This window comes from Bradysia coprophila, unplaced genomic scaffold, assembly GCF_014529535.1.
Source record: "Bradysia coprophila strain Holo2 unplaced genomic scaffold, BU_Bcop_v1 contig_232, whole genome shotgun sequence".
NCBI lineage: Eukaryota > Metazoa > Arthropoda > Insecta > Diptera > Sciaridae > Bradysia > Bradysia coprophila.
The window spans coordinates 13374966-13390167 of NW_023503493.1; the positions used below are offsets into that span (position 1 = coordinate 13374966).

The 15202-nt window shown below is 38.4% G+C and overlaps 2 protein-coding genes and 1 long non-coding RNA gene across 5 annotated transcripts; 1 reads left to right on the top strand and 2 right to left on the bottom strand.

Moving 5' to 3' along the window:
* Positions 1 to 320: 320 nt before the first annotated feature.
* On the bottom strand, positions 321 to 3835 carry LOC119076782 (tetraspanin-31). Of its 3 annotated transcripts, none has more exons than XR_005087696.1 (6): positions 3622 to 3835; positions 3394 to 3561; positions 3101 to 3307; positions 2900 to 3028; positions 1889 to 2031; positions 321 to 717 (listed from the first exon to the last, which is right to left on the bottom strand). XR_005087696.1 is itself a non-coding variant. In XM_037183743.1 (5 exons), exons 1-5 carry the CDS (start codon positions 3679 to 3681, stop codon positions 622 to 624), a joined length of 660 nt encoding a protein of 219 aa, XP_037039638.1. In that variant the 5' UTR covers positions 3682 to 3835; the 3' UTR covers positions 321 to 621. The 3 variants fall into 3 exon arrangements, 1 of the variants encoding a protein (XP_037039638.1); XR_005087697.1 differs by having other exon boundaries at positions 1878 to 2031; XM_037183743.1 differs by lacking the exon at positions 1889 to 2031.
* A 766-nt stretch (positions 3836 to 4601) lies between these two features.
* Positions 4602 to 15034, bottom strand: LOC119076783. Its single transcript, XR_005087698.1, has 3 exons — positions 14946 to 15034; positions 13119 to 13128; positions 4602 to 4612 (listed from the first exon to the last, which is right to left on the bottom strand). It is a non-coding gene; the product is annotated as an uncharacterized LOC119076783 (long non-coding RNA).
* Positions 8857 to 12100, top strand: LOC119076779 (small G protein signaling modulator 3 homolog). Its single transcript, XM_037183735.1, has 7 exons — positions 8857 to 9240; positions 9333 to 9500; positions 9562 to 10355; positions 10420 to 11422; positions 11492 to 11573; positions 11636 to 11732; positions 11798 to 12100. Exons 1-7 carry the CDS (start codon positions 9175 to 9177, stop codon positions 11991 to 11993), a joined length of 2406 nt encoding a protein of 801 aa, XP_037039630.1. The 5' UTR covers positions 8857 to 9174; the 3' UTR covers positions 11994 to 12100.
* Positions 15035 to 15202: the final 168 nt, after the last annotated feature.

Sequence of the window (15202 nt, forward strand, 5' to 3'; positions counted from 1 at the left end):
CAAAATTACTTAACTAGAAGTTTAATTCAAAAATTACACTTCAGGTCTATGATGTTGTCTCGTTTTCGCTTATGTGATAAAATAGAGTACACACTTGTAACTATCAGTCTCGGCAAGCCTCGACTTCTTCGTGACAAGTGTGTAATATATATTACTTAGATAAGATTGTGTTGGTGCACGTGTGAGGGAAAATCAAGTCCTTGACAATAGATAGAATTCCTTTACAACCGATTTACTATTTAACTGTCTTCAGTGATATGATAAATTTGACTAATTTCATATCGTAGGCAATATGTTTTGCCATATTTTTTTTTTTTTGAATTTTTCCGCCAAAATTTTTCTGGAGTTGTTAAAAGCAATTTGTATTATATTAATTACGTGACGATCGACTAAATCTACGAATTTGTCTTACAATTTGAATAAAAAATAAAAATAAATTATATCACATTCTTGTTTCAAATCTCCATAATTATAAGTAAAAATAAGACGAAAAATAAATTTAAATTTAAAAACGGCTATACACAGTCGACATTAATCACTAAAATGTTGGGCATATCTAGAGCCCACATCTATTTAGCTGCAGGTTACATTATACACAGATTAAATATAAAGTTATGTCTCTTAATAAATATAATTGGTTGGAAAAATAGCTCTAGCAGGTAGTAGGTCCATGGCATGAAGATTGCGGTAGCGTCTTGCTAAAAATACGGCTAATACCTAAATCAATGAAATAAATTTGGAGTTAAAAAAAAACATAAAACATAGAGTAATTGAAGTCTTGGGTAAAGTATGAATTCTAGGACTAGATAAACTAGAGAAATTCTAGTTTTAATGAAATTCTATAAATCAATAGAACTAGAATGAAATAACAAATTGTACGGAATTTCAATTTTAAATCACAATTTCACTGTACCAATACCAAGTTGGTACTACCAACAACATTATTTCAATCAAAATTGTAGTTCTACTACATGCTCCTGAAATGCACTTCTTTCTTAGATAAAATTTACAGTCAATGTCAACCAGATTTGTGTATTATTTTGCTTCAGCTAATGCACTCATACAGACACATTGCTTATACGCCTTTGTACGGATTTTATGGTTACATGCATTTCCTATTGTTGGCATGGTACACTCAACTGTAAAATAAAGCACGAATAAGCAGTGCGATTGTATGAGCGTTGCAGATGGTTCAAGTCGACTTGAAAAAATCTAAGCCTGAACTGAACTTGAAGTTGTTAATACATATTACGTAATTTTGAAAACCGACACATTTTCTGTTTCGTGTTTTACTGATATTTTTTGTGAATTTATGGAGAATAGAAATCAAAAACACAGAAACAGAAAATGTGTCGGTTTTCAAAATTCCGTGCATGTAAATTACCAATGTGGTCGGCCAGAGCTGCAAATAAAAAGGCAAACAGACAATATGGCACACTGGCAAAAAAGAGTTGAAAATCTTACCTGTTGCAGGTAACTTTGTCTCCAGGTAATCACGTTATCTGTAGCTGTATTTTTTGTATGAAGAGCTACATCTGTGGCAGCTATTGTAGGTTACCTGGAGACAAAGTTACCTGCAACAGGTAAGGTTTTGAACTCTTTTTTGTCAGTACACGATCGCTTTCAGAGAATAAAAATGTTTAGAAATCTTTCGAAATTACAAATTCTAGAATTTTTTCAAAAGTTCTCTAAAATTGGTATACGGGATACTGCATGCAGCATGTTTTTAAAAATCATAACAAAATCTCAATGTTTTCTAGAACATAGACGTCTCAAAATGTTTCTCAACAAATAAAAATAGAAATCAAACAAACACAAACCAAAGTTATGAAAGCACAACCATATCCGACACAACACCGAAATAAACTCCAACAAACCTTTATCTTACATTCATTTTTCAAAATTAATAAACTTCTGGAATGGGTTAGTTTCCATTGCCATCATTTCAGCTCATTGTTATAGAAATGCACTCGGGTGACCCCGGGGATCTTTTTGATTGCGATAGCGTACAGTTAGCCAAACACCGACAAACTGTAAAATGTTAACAGAAAACCAGACACCAAAATATATTAGATTTTTGTTAGTGGTTTTTGGTCCATGCATTAACAGGGGAAGAAAGACTACTTTGAACTTGTACAATCTTAGCGTAATTAACCGTAGTGGCTTAACTTAAAGAAGGAAAACCAGGAAAACTAATGTGAAATCTAATGAATTTTAAAGTCCGTTAGAAACGAAGATCCAAGATAAAAATTAGTCGAAATTCCGAGTCAAATTTCATCTTTCTTACACGGATCCAGAATATTTTTTCACCCGGACGGGTGAAATTTAAAAATGTTTTGATCCGGATGGTTTTTAATAAATTACATTTTAAGCTACGAAAACAACAAAAAATTAACCTTTTGACCCGCGCAGTTCTGGACTCGCTATCTTCAGGGTACATCTACATATTTTTCGTTAAAAAAAAACTTTTAAAAATTGATGTCATCGAGCAGAACTGCAGAACAGTGTTCGCAATTTAGATTATTTGAAAGCACCAATGTATGCACTGCACCTTGCATGCATGCATCTTTACTCATTCTATATTCACCCTGACTGTAGAGCATCTGCGTACATAAAGATGCAAAGTCCAGGGTTTCATTTCAATTAAAAAAAGATTAAATTTTGAAGTGAGCGAGATTGTTAATCGATCATTATCTCTCTCTATGGCATTCGCAATTAGTGTGGTGATTCATGCAATGGGCTTGAGTGTTCAATCAATAAAACCGTATGTTGTAACATGTTAGCTTCGGATGTTAATAACATCGTATGAGAGCGAAGTCATTAGTATTCAAATACGGGCTACATTCGAACGTTAACGTTCAATTGTCAACATTTTAACAAAACCGTCACCCATTCTTACCTCAGTGAAACTGAAGAATAGTCCGATTCTACCGCACAGTTTGAATGCATAGTCAATGACATCTTCCAATTTTTGCAAACAGGGAGAACACGAACAATCCGTCGGCGAATTTGTCGGACAGCAGAGAGACTGTTTAATCATAAAAGTAAAAATTACAAACAAACGAATGGAACAATTTCTACGAGAAAAATCGATTCGTACTTGAACGGCATCACACGACGGATGGTCTGTCGATGTGCTGTTGAAGCCGCAACAGTAAAATGTATTTTGTACTTCCATTCTGACTTTATTCGAAACGCGATTCCATCCTTGTTCGGCAAACTGTTGCTGCTGCGACGAACTAACCGCCAAGCATGATGTAGCTATTGAAAATTGGATCAAGAACAGTAGGAACAGAATAATCATGTACTGAGTGTGCATAAATGGTTAAGGAAAATTGAAATGTTGGCGCAAATAATTGACAAAGAATTGAATTTTGTACTCGAAAAGGATACGAAGAAAAGCAAAACTTGATGATGCTTGGATGCTCCGATTAAGCCAAGAATTGATATCAAAATCAATAGAATTCCGCAAGCCAATATACCGCCGACAATTGGTAGATTAGTCACAATCGACGCTGCACGTCCGTACACTCCGACGCTAATCAATAGAAACCCTACCATCTACAAACAAATAAACATCAATATGATTCATTCAATACAGCAAAGCTGTGTTATAGTTACAATGTACAGAAGATTGAGTGCAATTAAAGCGTTCTTCGAACACGAAAATCCTCCACACATTTTGATTGGTTGTTATGTACACTTGCAGATGGATTCAATTTTCTAATTTTCACTCAATATCTTATATTGTTTGACCAACCAATTTCTCTGGTAAAAGCTGCTAGACGTCCATGAATTGGTGTGTGAGACTTTTTTCTTATTATGACTACGAGCACTTTGACAGTAAAAAATAAAAGGATAGGAAAATGACATATCAAAGAGTAAACGAGTGGATTGTGCGCCACTGTTAAATTATTGAGAATGAAAACCAGCAGGTAGATATGGTGGTAGATTATATCGCAAACTTTTTACGCTTTAGCAATGCGGACCATTAGAGGACAATGATGGATATAGTGGGTCAGTGGACATGTATTTTTGAATTTTGAAATAGCTAGTTTCTGAAATATTATTATTAAACATTTATTCATCAATCGGTTCATAAAATACAATTTCATAAACTATGCTGACAAAGATACAAAAAAAAAGCAATAAATTGAAAGCACGAGAAATGCGCTCACGGGTGACGATTATGCATCATCAGCACTCCATTCGGTTGCCAAGGACTTAATCCTGTTACGAAAAATCGTACGAGAGTCACTGCTTTCGACCACTTGAATAACTTTTTCGAATTCTCTGCAGATAGAGGAAACGGGTTCATTAAAGCCGTAGTCGGTTCTGTGAAGAGGAATCCGAAAAACGTCAATCCTGCGAAGGCTGTAGGTGTACGACGGCGTGTGGCGATACGATTCAAACATGTCGGACAAAACCGGAGCATCAATTCTATGATTCAGCAGGTCGTATAAAAAGAAGATACGGCTCTGCTTCCGTCTATGAGAGAGACGATCGAGTCCCAAGATCTTCCTTCTTTCGTCATAAGGTGGTAGCTGGAAATCGCTATTCCGTTGGATCGATCGCCTGAGTGCGAACAAAACGAACTTTTTCTGGATCGATTCTATGTAATCGCTAAGCGTCTTAGACGAGGGGCTCCAAACTACGGCAGCATACTCGAGGTGGGATCTGACGTGTGCTCTGAAGATGCTCGTTAAACACCTTACATCTCTAAAGTCGGCACAAATTCTTTTAAGAAAGCCCAACATCGAATAGGCCTTGGCAACTTTGTTGTCGACATGAGCCTTGAAATTCAGCTGACGGTCCATGAGAACGCCGAGATCAGTTACTTCGCCTACTCTCGAAATATTTTGGCCACAGATTGAATAGTCGAAGGCGACGGGCTGCCTGATGCGATAATAGGACATGACCTTGCATTTGTCCACATTGATAGACATGTGATTTCTTGTGCACCAATCCGAAAACGCGTAGATATCCATCTGTAGATCGATAGCATCTGCCGGCTTGTTGATCACATGGTGAAGCTTAAGGTCGTCTGCATAAAGACTGCAGTTCGATTTCTTTATAACTTCAGTTACGTCGTTGAAGTATAAAATAAAAAGCAATGGCCCGAGATGGCTTCCTTGAGGCAAACCCGACGTCACTCTAAATGACTCAGATTTATAATCGAGAATTTTTACGAACTGCTTTCTGTCGCGAAGATATGACGCAATCCAGTCAAGTAAACAAGGCTGGAACCCAAGCTCGCTGAGTTTCTGTAGCAGACATCCATGAGGAACTTGATCAAAGGCCTTCCGAATGTCAGTGTATATAGCATCAACTTGCGATCTTGACTCGATCACGTTTAACGTACGACTAACGAATTCCATTAGATTGGTCGACGTCGAACGTCCCCTCAAAAATCCATGCTGCTTTCGTGACAACTTTCCGTACAGAACATCACTCAATCGTTTGCAGATAAGCAATTCAAAAACTTTTCCAAGAGTGGGTAGAATCGCAACTCCTCTATAATTCTCAACGTCGCTCCTGGAGCCACTTTTATGAATCGGGGTGAGATGCGATAGCTTCCATTGACTCGGATAGAGACGCTTTCTCACGGACAGATTGAAAATGCGATGCAGCGGGACGCTTAAGGGAACTGCACATGATCTGATCAATAACGGCGACACGTCGTCAGGACCACTGCCCTTACTGACATCGAGATTCCGGAGCACCTTCAACACGTCAGATTCAGGGGGTGAGTAACTATAGACATCAGCCATCTTCGTCACTCCAAAAGCTGACGTGGGAACAACATCTGGTACGTACACCGAACGGAAAAATTCACCAAAAGCGTCGCACACAGCCTTAGGATCAGTTGCTTTTTTGTCTTTAAAATACATCGAAGCAGGATAGCCTGTCGTCTTTTTCTTGGAACTGACATATTTCCAGAAGTTACGCGGGTTATCCGTTAAATCGCTCTGTAATTCACGCAAATACCTCTCGTAGGCAAAACTCTGCTTTCTCTGAAATTCATTATTCAAAGCCAGATAGTTTAGTCGATCAGACATACTGTGCGGAGATATAAACACTGATAATATAAGTCTTCAGCGGTTCTCAAATAGTTATTTACATAACAAGGGCGTCAAGGGGAGTATTTTTTTGGCGAGTATGCAGTGTTGCAACCCGAGCTGAGGCCAAAACGTTTCAAGCCGAGGTTGGTGAAAGTTGATTTTTATTTTTTAGCGGGCTGAAAGTAGCTAAAGTAGCCAAGGGATGAAAAGATACGAAACTTAAGTTTTGGCTGAATTTATCTAGACTGTGCAGCGTCATCTTGCGTTTGGAGTAGTAATTCTATAGAATGAAAAGAATGTGTTCAATATAAGATAGCAGGAATTTTGGGAAGGCATTTGAACACTGAAAATTTTAATGAAATTACAAGTGTTAAAATGAAGTGACAGGAAGCTTCGATTTCGCGTTTTTTTTTTGCGGATTTACAATTTTTTCTACAGTTCATATACTTTGAGGTTAAGTCATCTCTAAGTTGAGCACGAAGGTATTAGTTGCATTAAGCTTTTTGTGGTGCCTCAATGATTTTAGAAGAGAATCTTCTGTGTACTAAAAATGCAAATTAGAGAAAAAACAAAGAACACGGTGCCAAAAGAACGCACTTTTAAACTACGTAAAAGGTGAACCAGCACAAGCAAGTTTATTACTGCAAATAGTCCCTGCCAAAACCTGCTCATTAGGACCCTCACTTGGAAAGTAAAGTTTTTGCCGTTTTTGCATTGGAGTTGTACACGACTTACAATCGCTTTTAAGTTTATTTTTATTTTTTGCGAACATTAAACAATCTAAGTAGATCCTCAGCCCCAGAGGTCACTGCTAAAAGTCTCGCAATAAATTTCCAATGAAAACTATTGTCAATATGAAGAGAGTGACCATATTGGTATTAGTCGAAATCGCATTTCCATGACTGCTTTCACCTTCACGAGAATAATCAGCCTGATTCACATGTTCAATAAACGTTGACATTATGTCAATTCCAAGTTGGCGCAGAGCAGGCAACGGTGACACATTCGTCAACAATGATACAACCATCTCCTCCTCAGGAACAATCAGAAAATAAGCTATGGCACCCGATGACCCGCCGCTATGTCCAACAGCAAGTGAAAATGGCACCGTTTCACATTGTGTACAATTAGTTGATTTCCTTTCTAGCAGTTCCCATCCCATTCCATAAAATGTGTTAAATAAATCATTAGTTCCTGTGGCTACAACTTTCTCCCAAAGTCTGTCGACAGTAGTCTTTCTCAAAAATCCAACATCCGTCTTGCTGCTGTCGATCATCACATTGCCGAATTTCAGCAAATCGTGAACGTTTGACAGCATACCGCCTCCTGGCCATCTACAGCTCGCGTCAACGAATGGTGCGATTTCCAATTGATTCCCCGCATTCACCTCATAATAACTGAGACGATTCAGTAAGATTTCGTAGACCTCATCAAAGTACGTTTCCCGCATTCCCAGCTGATTCTTCAGTATGTTGAGCATCGCGGATTCAAAAGTTTCATTTTCATTCAGAACGGATTGTAAAACAGCTCCAATTGTGACGAAACCAAAACTGCTGTAATGATGCTCCGTACCAGGAGCGGCAATCAATGGATCGTCTTTGAAGTAATTTAAACTCTCGTAAATGGAGTCACAACCAACTTTTTGATAAAATTCCGTATCACTTAGGTAGTGTCTAATGCCTCCCATGTGAGAAACCAATTGTCTCAGCGTGATATTCACTTCATTTCCGTTAAACGTTTTCTGAGGAAACCTATCACCGAGATAGTCATATATGGTTCTGTCCAGATCCAATCGATTCTCTTCCAACAATTTTCCGAGCAAGAGCATCGACACTGACTTCGTTATGCTACCGATACGGTGTAACGATCTACTTGAACATGGAGTGCCAGCTTCCAAATTAGCAAATCCGAAACAATCTGCCCATATTTCTTCGCCACGGTATGAAACACCAACAGAAATGCCGGGAACTTTGGACTGAATACGAACTAATTCGATCTGTTTCGTTGCTTGCGATATTGCACTCTCAATTTGGTTTGATAAATCGTTTCTGAGTAATGCATTGGAATGCATCAAACTGTTCAACACAATTAAAATCGCAAATGCTTTCGGTACAATCATTTTCCGTACAAAAGTTTCACTACCGCGTGAATGGAAATACTTTTGCGTTTGAATCATGAGACCGGACAAATAATGAATCTAATATATTGACCCTAATCATTTATGAGATAAGAGCGCAGAATGAACTTACTATTATAAATCGTGCAACAAAATAGAGATAAATTAATGTTCCATTGTTCAATGAAAAGATTGATTTAGTTCTAATCAAAATGATAATAGTCGACGGACGCAAGCATATTTCTTGTTGCGAGATTGTTAAACAGCGCGTTGAGATCAATTGAGTATAATCTTATCTCATCAATGGAAATGGTAAGAAACATGTTTCCGTTATGCATGTGGAATATTGTTGGAGAACTGTAGTTCTGGCGTTCCATCTGTACACATATTATGTCACTTAGACTAAAAGTGTTATCAGATGCATAAATGGTTCTTCGGTCCGAGATACATCGTCCCTGGGTGCCCTATAGGTACTGAAAGAACAGGTTAAGACACTCATGCATATATTTCATGTCAGCTGGCAGCAAAATTTGAATTTTCAAAATTTTTAGTACACAAAATGACCTCTTCTAAGCAGCTATCGTGATTGTCCAGTTGGAACTCAGATAACACCTGAAGATTTGAAAAGAACTTCCTAAAATTTTGATGTCTATTTTGTATCGGCGCACATGTGAGAATGGTGTCGAAAAGAAAGAAACCAAAAACAAAACATCTTGTTCGGATTGACCAATTGACATATTTCGACGCACGAGAGTTTTATTAATAAATGAATGACAGACTCAGCAAAACGAAGCATAGAAATGTTTGGTAACAACAAACAGCAGAAACTCTTTGAAAATTAACAACACCTTTGTGTGACCATCATGGTATGACGTCACTAGATATCAGCTGGCACTCTGTCAAATGAAAGAAACTCAAACAAGTGTGACGTTTCGGTTGTGCATCATCTCTTATTGTCCATAATAAAAATTCTGCAGCTCAGATCGACATTGGTCAATGGACATGGCAAAATCCTTTTTCGGTCGTGATCATGAGGGATACGTTGGGAAAAAAGATCATGCGGTAAGCGCATCTGTCGACGCAATGTCTAGCTAGTTTTGCACACGCACTCAATTATTGATTTTTACTCATCTTTCTTATCGATATGGTTGTAGCGAACAATCGAAACAGCTGGAATGGACGATGAGGACAATGATATTGTCGATGGGATCAATGGGATTCAAATAAATGAAAGTATTCGGCCGGCACAAGGAGGTCCGTTTTCAGCTTTGATACCGTCGATGTGGCCACAAGATATACTGGCGAAACTTGGACAGCCGGAAGTAAAATTTGGATTTTTGTCTAACAATTTGAACTCGAAAATTTATTGCGGCAATATTTTAGGCAGATGGAGCCGATCCACCGGACTATCGTTTCGATGAATTTGGATTCCGTGTTGAAGAGGAAGATGGACCCGAGCAAAGTTCCAATAAGTTGCTCAGTGAACCATTTATAGAAGATAATAATCAACGTCTCCAATGGATATCGCATCTAGAGTTCTCGCACAGTAAAGAAGCTACCGACTTAACATGGGACACCGTGGACGTCGTTCTACCACGAACGGAAAAGCTGAAGAATTTGATACGAGCTGGAATTCCACATTCGCTCAGACCACAAATGTGGATGCGAATGTCCGGTGCGTTGCAGAAAAAAATGAATTCCGAAACGACATACAAAGAGATTATAAAAGCATCGAGCAACGACGCCTTGATGACGTCCAAACAAATTGAAAAAGACTTACTACGGATACTGCCAACTAACGCTTGCTTCAGTTCGCCTAATGGAACGGGTATTCCACGATTACGGCGAATACTGCGAGGACTGGCTTGGCTCTTTCCCGACATTGGATACTGCCAGGGCACTGGTGTAATTGCGGCTTCCCTGTTGTTGTATCTTGAGGAAGAGGATGCTTTCTGGATGATGGCCACTATTGTTGAGGATCTTCTTCCGGCATCGTATTACAGCAGCACTTTGTTGGGAATTCAGGCCGATCAACGAGTGATGCAGACATTGATTTCGAATTATTTGACCGTGGTCGATGATGCGCTGAAAAATCATGACATCGAACTATCCTTGATTACGTTGCATTGGTTCCTGACACTGTTTGCAAATGTCGTCCATATGAAAATACTGCTCAGGTAACCCAATTACAGCTGGATTCTACACGAATGTTATAAAAAAAAAATTTTTTGCGATTCACAGAATTTGGGACTGGTTCTTCTTTGAAGGATCAATCGTCCTGTTCACCGTCACCTTGGGAATGTTAAAAATCAAGGAGCCAAATCTTCGTACTCTGGAAAATTCGGCTCAAATATTCAACTCCCTTTCGGACATTCCCGGTGAGATCGACGACGTTGAATACTTGTTCCAAATATCGCAAGAAGTTGGTGGCTCATTGAGCAAGACTGTCATCGAAACGCATCGCAGACGACATTTGGCTTATTTGATGGCATCATCCGGTGGCCTGATCGGAAATCCAGAAGTTGCCCCAAATTTACCGAAACAACAACTCAACCGGCGCCAAGTGAAAAAATCGAAGTCAATGTTTCAGATGTTGTTCTTCGGCAACGACGGACGAGATGACGACGATTTGAAGAACAAAAATATTCGACAAACCGAAATACTGGTCGATTTACGCGAAGCTATTCTGAAAGTGTGTCGTCACTTTCTAACGATTGAACCGAAGTTATCTGCCCACATAAAGACCGTTGCCGATTATTCAATGGATAGCCATTCGAAGGACCATGAAAACTACATCAATGTGTCGCGAACCCGCAAACGGCGAGCGAAAGCATTGCACGATTTTGAGAGGAATGACGACGATGAGCTGGGCTTTCGACGAAATGACATCATCACGATATTAAGCCAAAAAGATGAACATTGCTGGGTTGGTGAATTGAATGGCCTGCGAGGATGGTTTCCGGCCAAATTCGTTGAATTGTTGGACGAACGGAGTAAACAGTATACGCATGCCGGAGATGATGCCATTTCGGAAACTGTGACTGATTTGGTAAGAGGAACATTGGCACCGACCATAAAACAAGTCTTGGAAAATGGCATGAAGCGTCCGTCATTTTTGGGCGGGCCGTGTCATCCATGGCTGTTTATTGAAGAAGCCGCTACCAGGGAAGTTGAAAAGGATTTCGACTCTGTGTACAGTAGACTAGTTCTGTGCAAGACATATCGTCTGGACGAAGATGGAAAAGTAAGTTCATTTACCCATTAAAAATCCGATCACATTTGCGTTTTTATTAATGCGTGGCACATTCTCTAGGTGCTGACCCCAGAAGAACTACTATATAGATATGTGCAATTGATAAACCAGTCTCATGATAGTGCCCACGCTCAAATGGATGGTAATTACGAAAGCTCTTGACATTCACGTCAGTTGTCAAAAAAAGTATTTTCTAATTCACAGTGAAACTACGATCGTTGGTATGTCTAGGCCTAAATGAACAAGTACTCCACCTTTGGCTGGAAGTGTTGTGTTCGTGTGTGGAAGTTGTTCAGAAATGGTAAATCTGATGAATGCTAAATGTCAATGTTTCAGTTTCACTAATACATTGCCGTTCCTTCGCAGGTATCATTCTTGGAGTTTTATCTACTCTCCGTGCTGGGTGCAGATAAAATGCGAACTACGAATACTGTCGCAGTTTGCATTCAATTTAAATCCCGATTGGGAATTGCCACTGAAAAAAGGAAACGAAAGCCAGCCGCTGAAAGATGGAGTACGTGATATGCTGGTCAAGCATCATCTGTTTTCGTGGGACTTGTAACTCTTTGGTCGTTTTTGTGTTATAATCTTTTTTCATAAATAATTTATTGTCCACTTTATGTACATGATCTAATCTACCGTTGAATGACATTATTTAAAAGCATTGAATTCGGTGACTTTTAACAAATTTTCAGCATTCTACCATTCCTGCATCGTCGCTATGTTTCGTGTGAATCCCCAGGTCTTGTGACAGCGACAGATATAAAATAATGGTTTTTCGTTTCCGTTTGTTTTTATTTTAATCGAACTATTTACCAGGCTGCTAGGACTTTCGCGCCGCGTCATTCACAAAATTCGCGAAATTCCTCAACACCATTTACCATACTACATTTGCTGTGACTATCTAGAAGAATTAGTAGAAGCAATTCGAGGGATTCTTTTGAATTTCGACTTACCGAAATCGGCTCTATTTTTCTGGGACTCTTTACATCATATTGTTAGTTAGTCCTGACCAAAAGTCGAAAAATGGGGTTTCGTAGTGCGGATTTCATTTCCGTAAGGTGAAGAGGACAAGGGCGTGTATGGGTTCGTTTGAAAGCTGTGGTCAAGTACTCCCGAGGCAAATATTACTTCCAAATAATTTGATGATCAACGGCCGAAAATATGAACTCCGGAAAATTTATCAAAATCTAGGGAACCTCGGTGAACTTTGATGAGAGCTGTGACCTGACTAATTCAATGATTTGATTAAATTATTACTTATTATGAATGTGGAGGACCTCAGCTTTACACCGATGCCCATATTTAGTACTTCTAAATCTAATCTAATCTATTCATCTGCTATCGATAACGACAACATAAATAATGATAAGCTCTGTGTAATATGGGCCTATATGTAGGAAAATTCATGTTAAAAAAATGAAGTACAAGATTTGAAATCAATCGATAAAATATTCATTGATCGATGGAAGTAATAGACCCGATAATAATACTGGTCATATGCTTGCCGTCTGTAACAAGTTAATTTGTTCTCAATTTGTACGAAAATATGATATATCTCCCATTATAACTTCGTGTTCGCGTTCTTTCTAGAAAAAGTGTGACCATCGTTTTGTATTAAAATAAAACGTGTTGGCAACGCACTTCAAGCAAAAGTGCTATTAATGACAGCTGTCAAATAGAGTACTATTTTTTTCCTTTTAATTTTCAGCTTAGAAATACTATAATCGAAAAGTGTAAAATTTTGTATGGAGCACTGCCAAGTTTCAGTACCCTATTTACAGTACCACATTTGCTTGAAGTGCGTTGCTCTGATTAATATTTATTATGTATCTGTTGCCAAGATTGTTATTTTGACGTGTAGGACATTATTTTCAGAGCGTGGGCGAAGGCGTGGGCTAAGTGAGATAAGTAAAAACTCCCTAGAGAGATAAGCTCGAGATTATCGTTCTAGACAGATAAAATAATAATTGACAGATGTTTGTGGTGGTGAAAACACAATAGTTCACTAAAAGTGGTACAAATTCCGAGATTTCCTTTAGTACGCTACATCACCACAAATATTTATTATTGTTACTCAAAGCAAAGCTCAAAGCCATCACTTCTTGACACAAAACAACGCACTTCAAGCATGAGTAATCATAGTGGTCAGCTGTAGAAAGTACTCTATTCTACATGAAATACAGTGTTTTATGTTTGTGTTTGTATGATACTCTATCAAGTTTTAGTACAAACCATGGTTACACTTTTTCCAGAAAGGTAGCGGATACGAATAAATCATTTTATCGCCTAAATTTAGGCTACAATTTAGTGTTGAAAGTCTCGATTCGTCTTAAGAGGCTTCGATGCTTTGCTGAAAAGCATACATTTGGGCATTTTCTTAATAAATACTGAATCTTATTTTACTTTTGATGATATATTTCCACCAGAATTATTTTTTCAAAAATATGGGACTGCAATAACGACTACGAACGTGTTAGCTTTTAACAGAAAATAGATTTAATTGCAGCAGTTTCACAAGCTCTGAGAAACCTGAGCAGTTTATGAAAATTTCAGTAAACTGCTCACTTTTCTCAGAGCTGGTCAAAGCAAAGTATATATAGTTATTTGGATCACAAGGGACGAAAGTAAAGAAATTCAACCGTGTGCGAGAGTTGCTGCCCGCGCCGAAGGCAAGGGCCGCAATCGCACAGGTTGAATTTCTTTACGTCGTCCCGTGTGATCCACATAACTTTTTATCACGAGAACTACGAAAATTGTAATTGAGGCACATAAACTCGAAGAAATGCGTTATCGTATGATCAATTAAACCAAAATATGTTGACATTTGCAGGGGTCCAGGGGGCGGCAGCCCCCTGGTATAAGAAAATATTAACATTATCAACCATCACAACAATCAGACGTAAAAACAACAACAATATCCTTTGAATTATTCGTCATCAACTTTGTATGCTAACATTAATCAGAGCACTGGCGCACGGTTTTTTCAATATTGATCAAAGTAAACACCTTGACAAGATTTGACTTTCGCATTATGTACATCGACTTTCGCATTATATACATAGACTTTCGCATTATGTATTAACCGATTTCGATACATAACTTGCATTTTTTTACTTTCGCTTCCCGTTTGGGAACCGAAAATTACAATTTTCATGCTTCGGGGCCGAAAATGAGGGCAATTTTTCGAATTTTCTCGGGTTTCCGGCCCTCTGCATGAAAACTCACATGTGCACCTGTTTGGGACGGTTGATTTAAGGCACTTTCGCTTGTAAGCCTCACTTCGTTCGGCCTACAATCCGCGAAATTGCCTAAAATCAATCGTCCAAAACAGGTACACAAATGACTATTTCGTAGTTCGTGTGATGAAAAAGTTTTTACAATGTTGACCACAAGTTAAATCACTTTGTTAGGTTGCATATTTACTCAAAAAATTGTATGCAGAACAACACATTCCTACCAACATTAAAACGCCAAACATCACGCAAGCATCATAAAATGACTATTTCATCACACGAACTACGAAAATTGTATTTTCGGTTCCCAAACGGGAAGCGAAAGTAAAAAAATGCAAGTTATGTATCGAAATCGGTTAATACATAATACGAAAGTCTATGTTCATAATGCGAAAGTCGATGTACATAATGCGAAAGTCAAATCTTGTCAAGATGTTTACTTTGATCAATATTGAACAAACCGTGCGCCAGTGCTCTGATTAATGTTAACATACAAAGTTGATGACGAATAATTCAAAGGATATTGTTGTTGTTT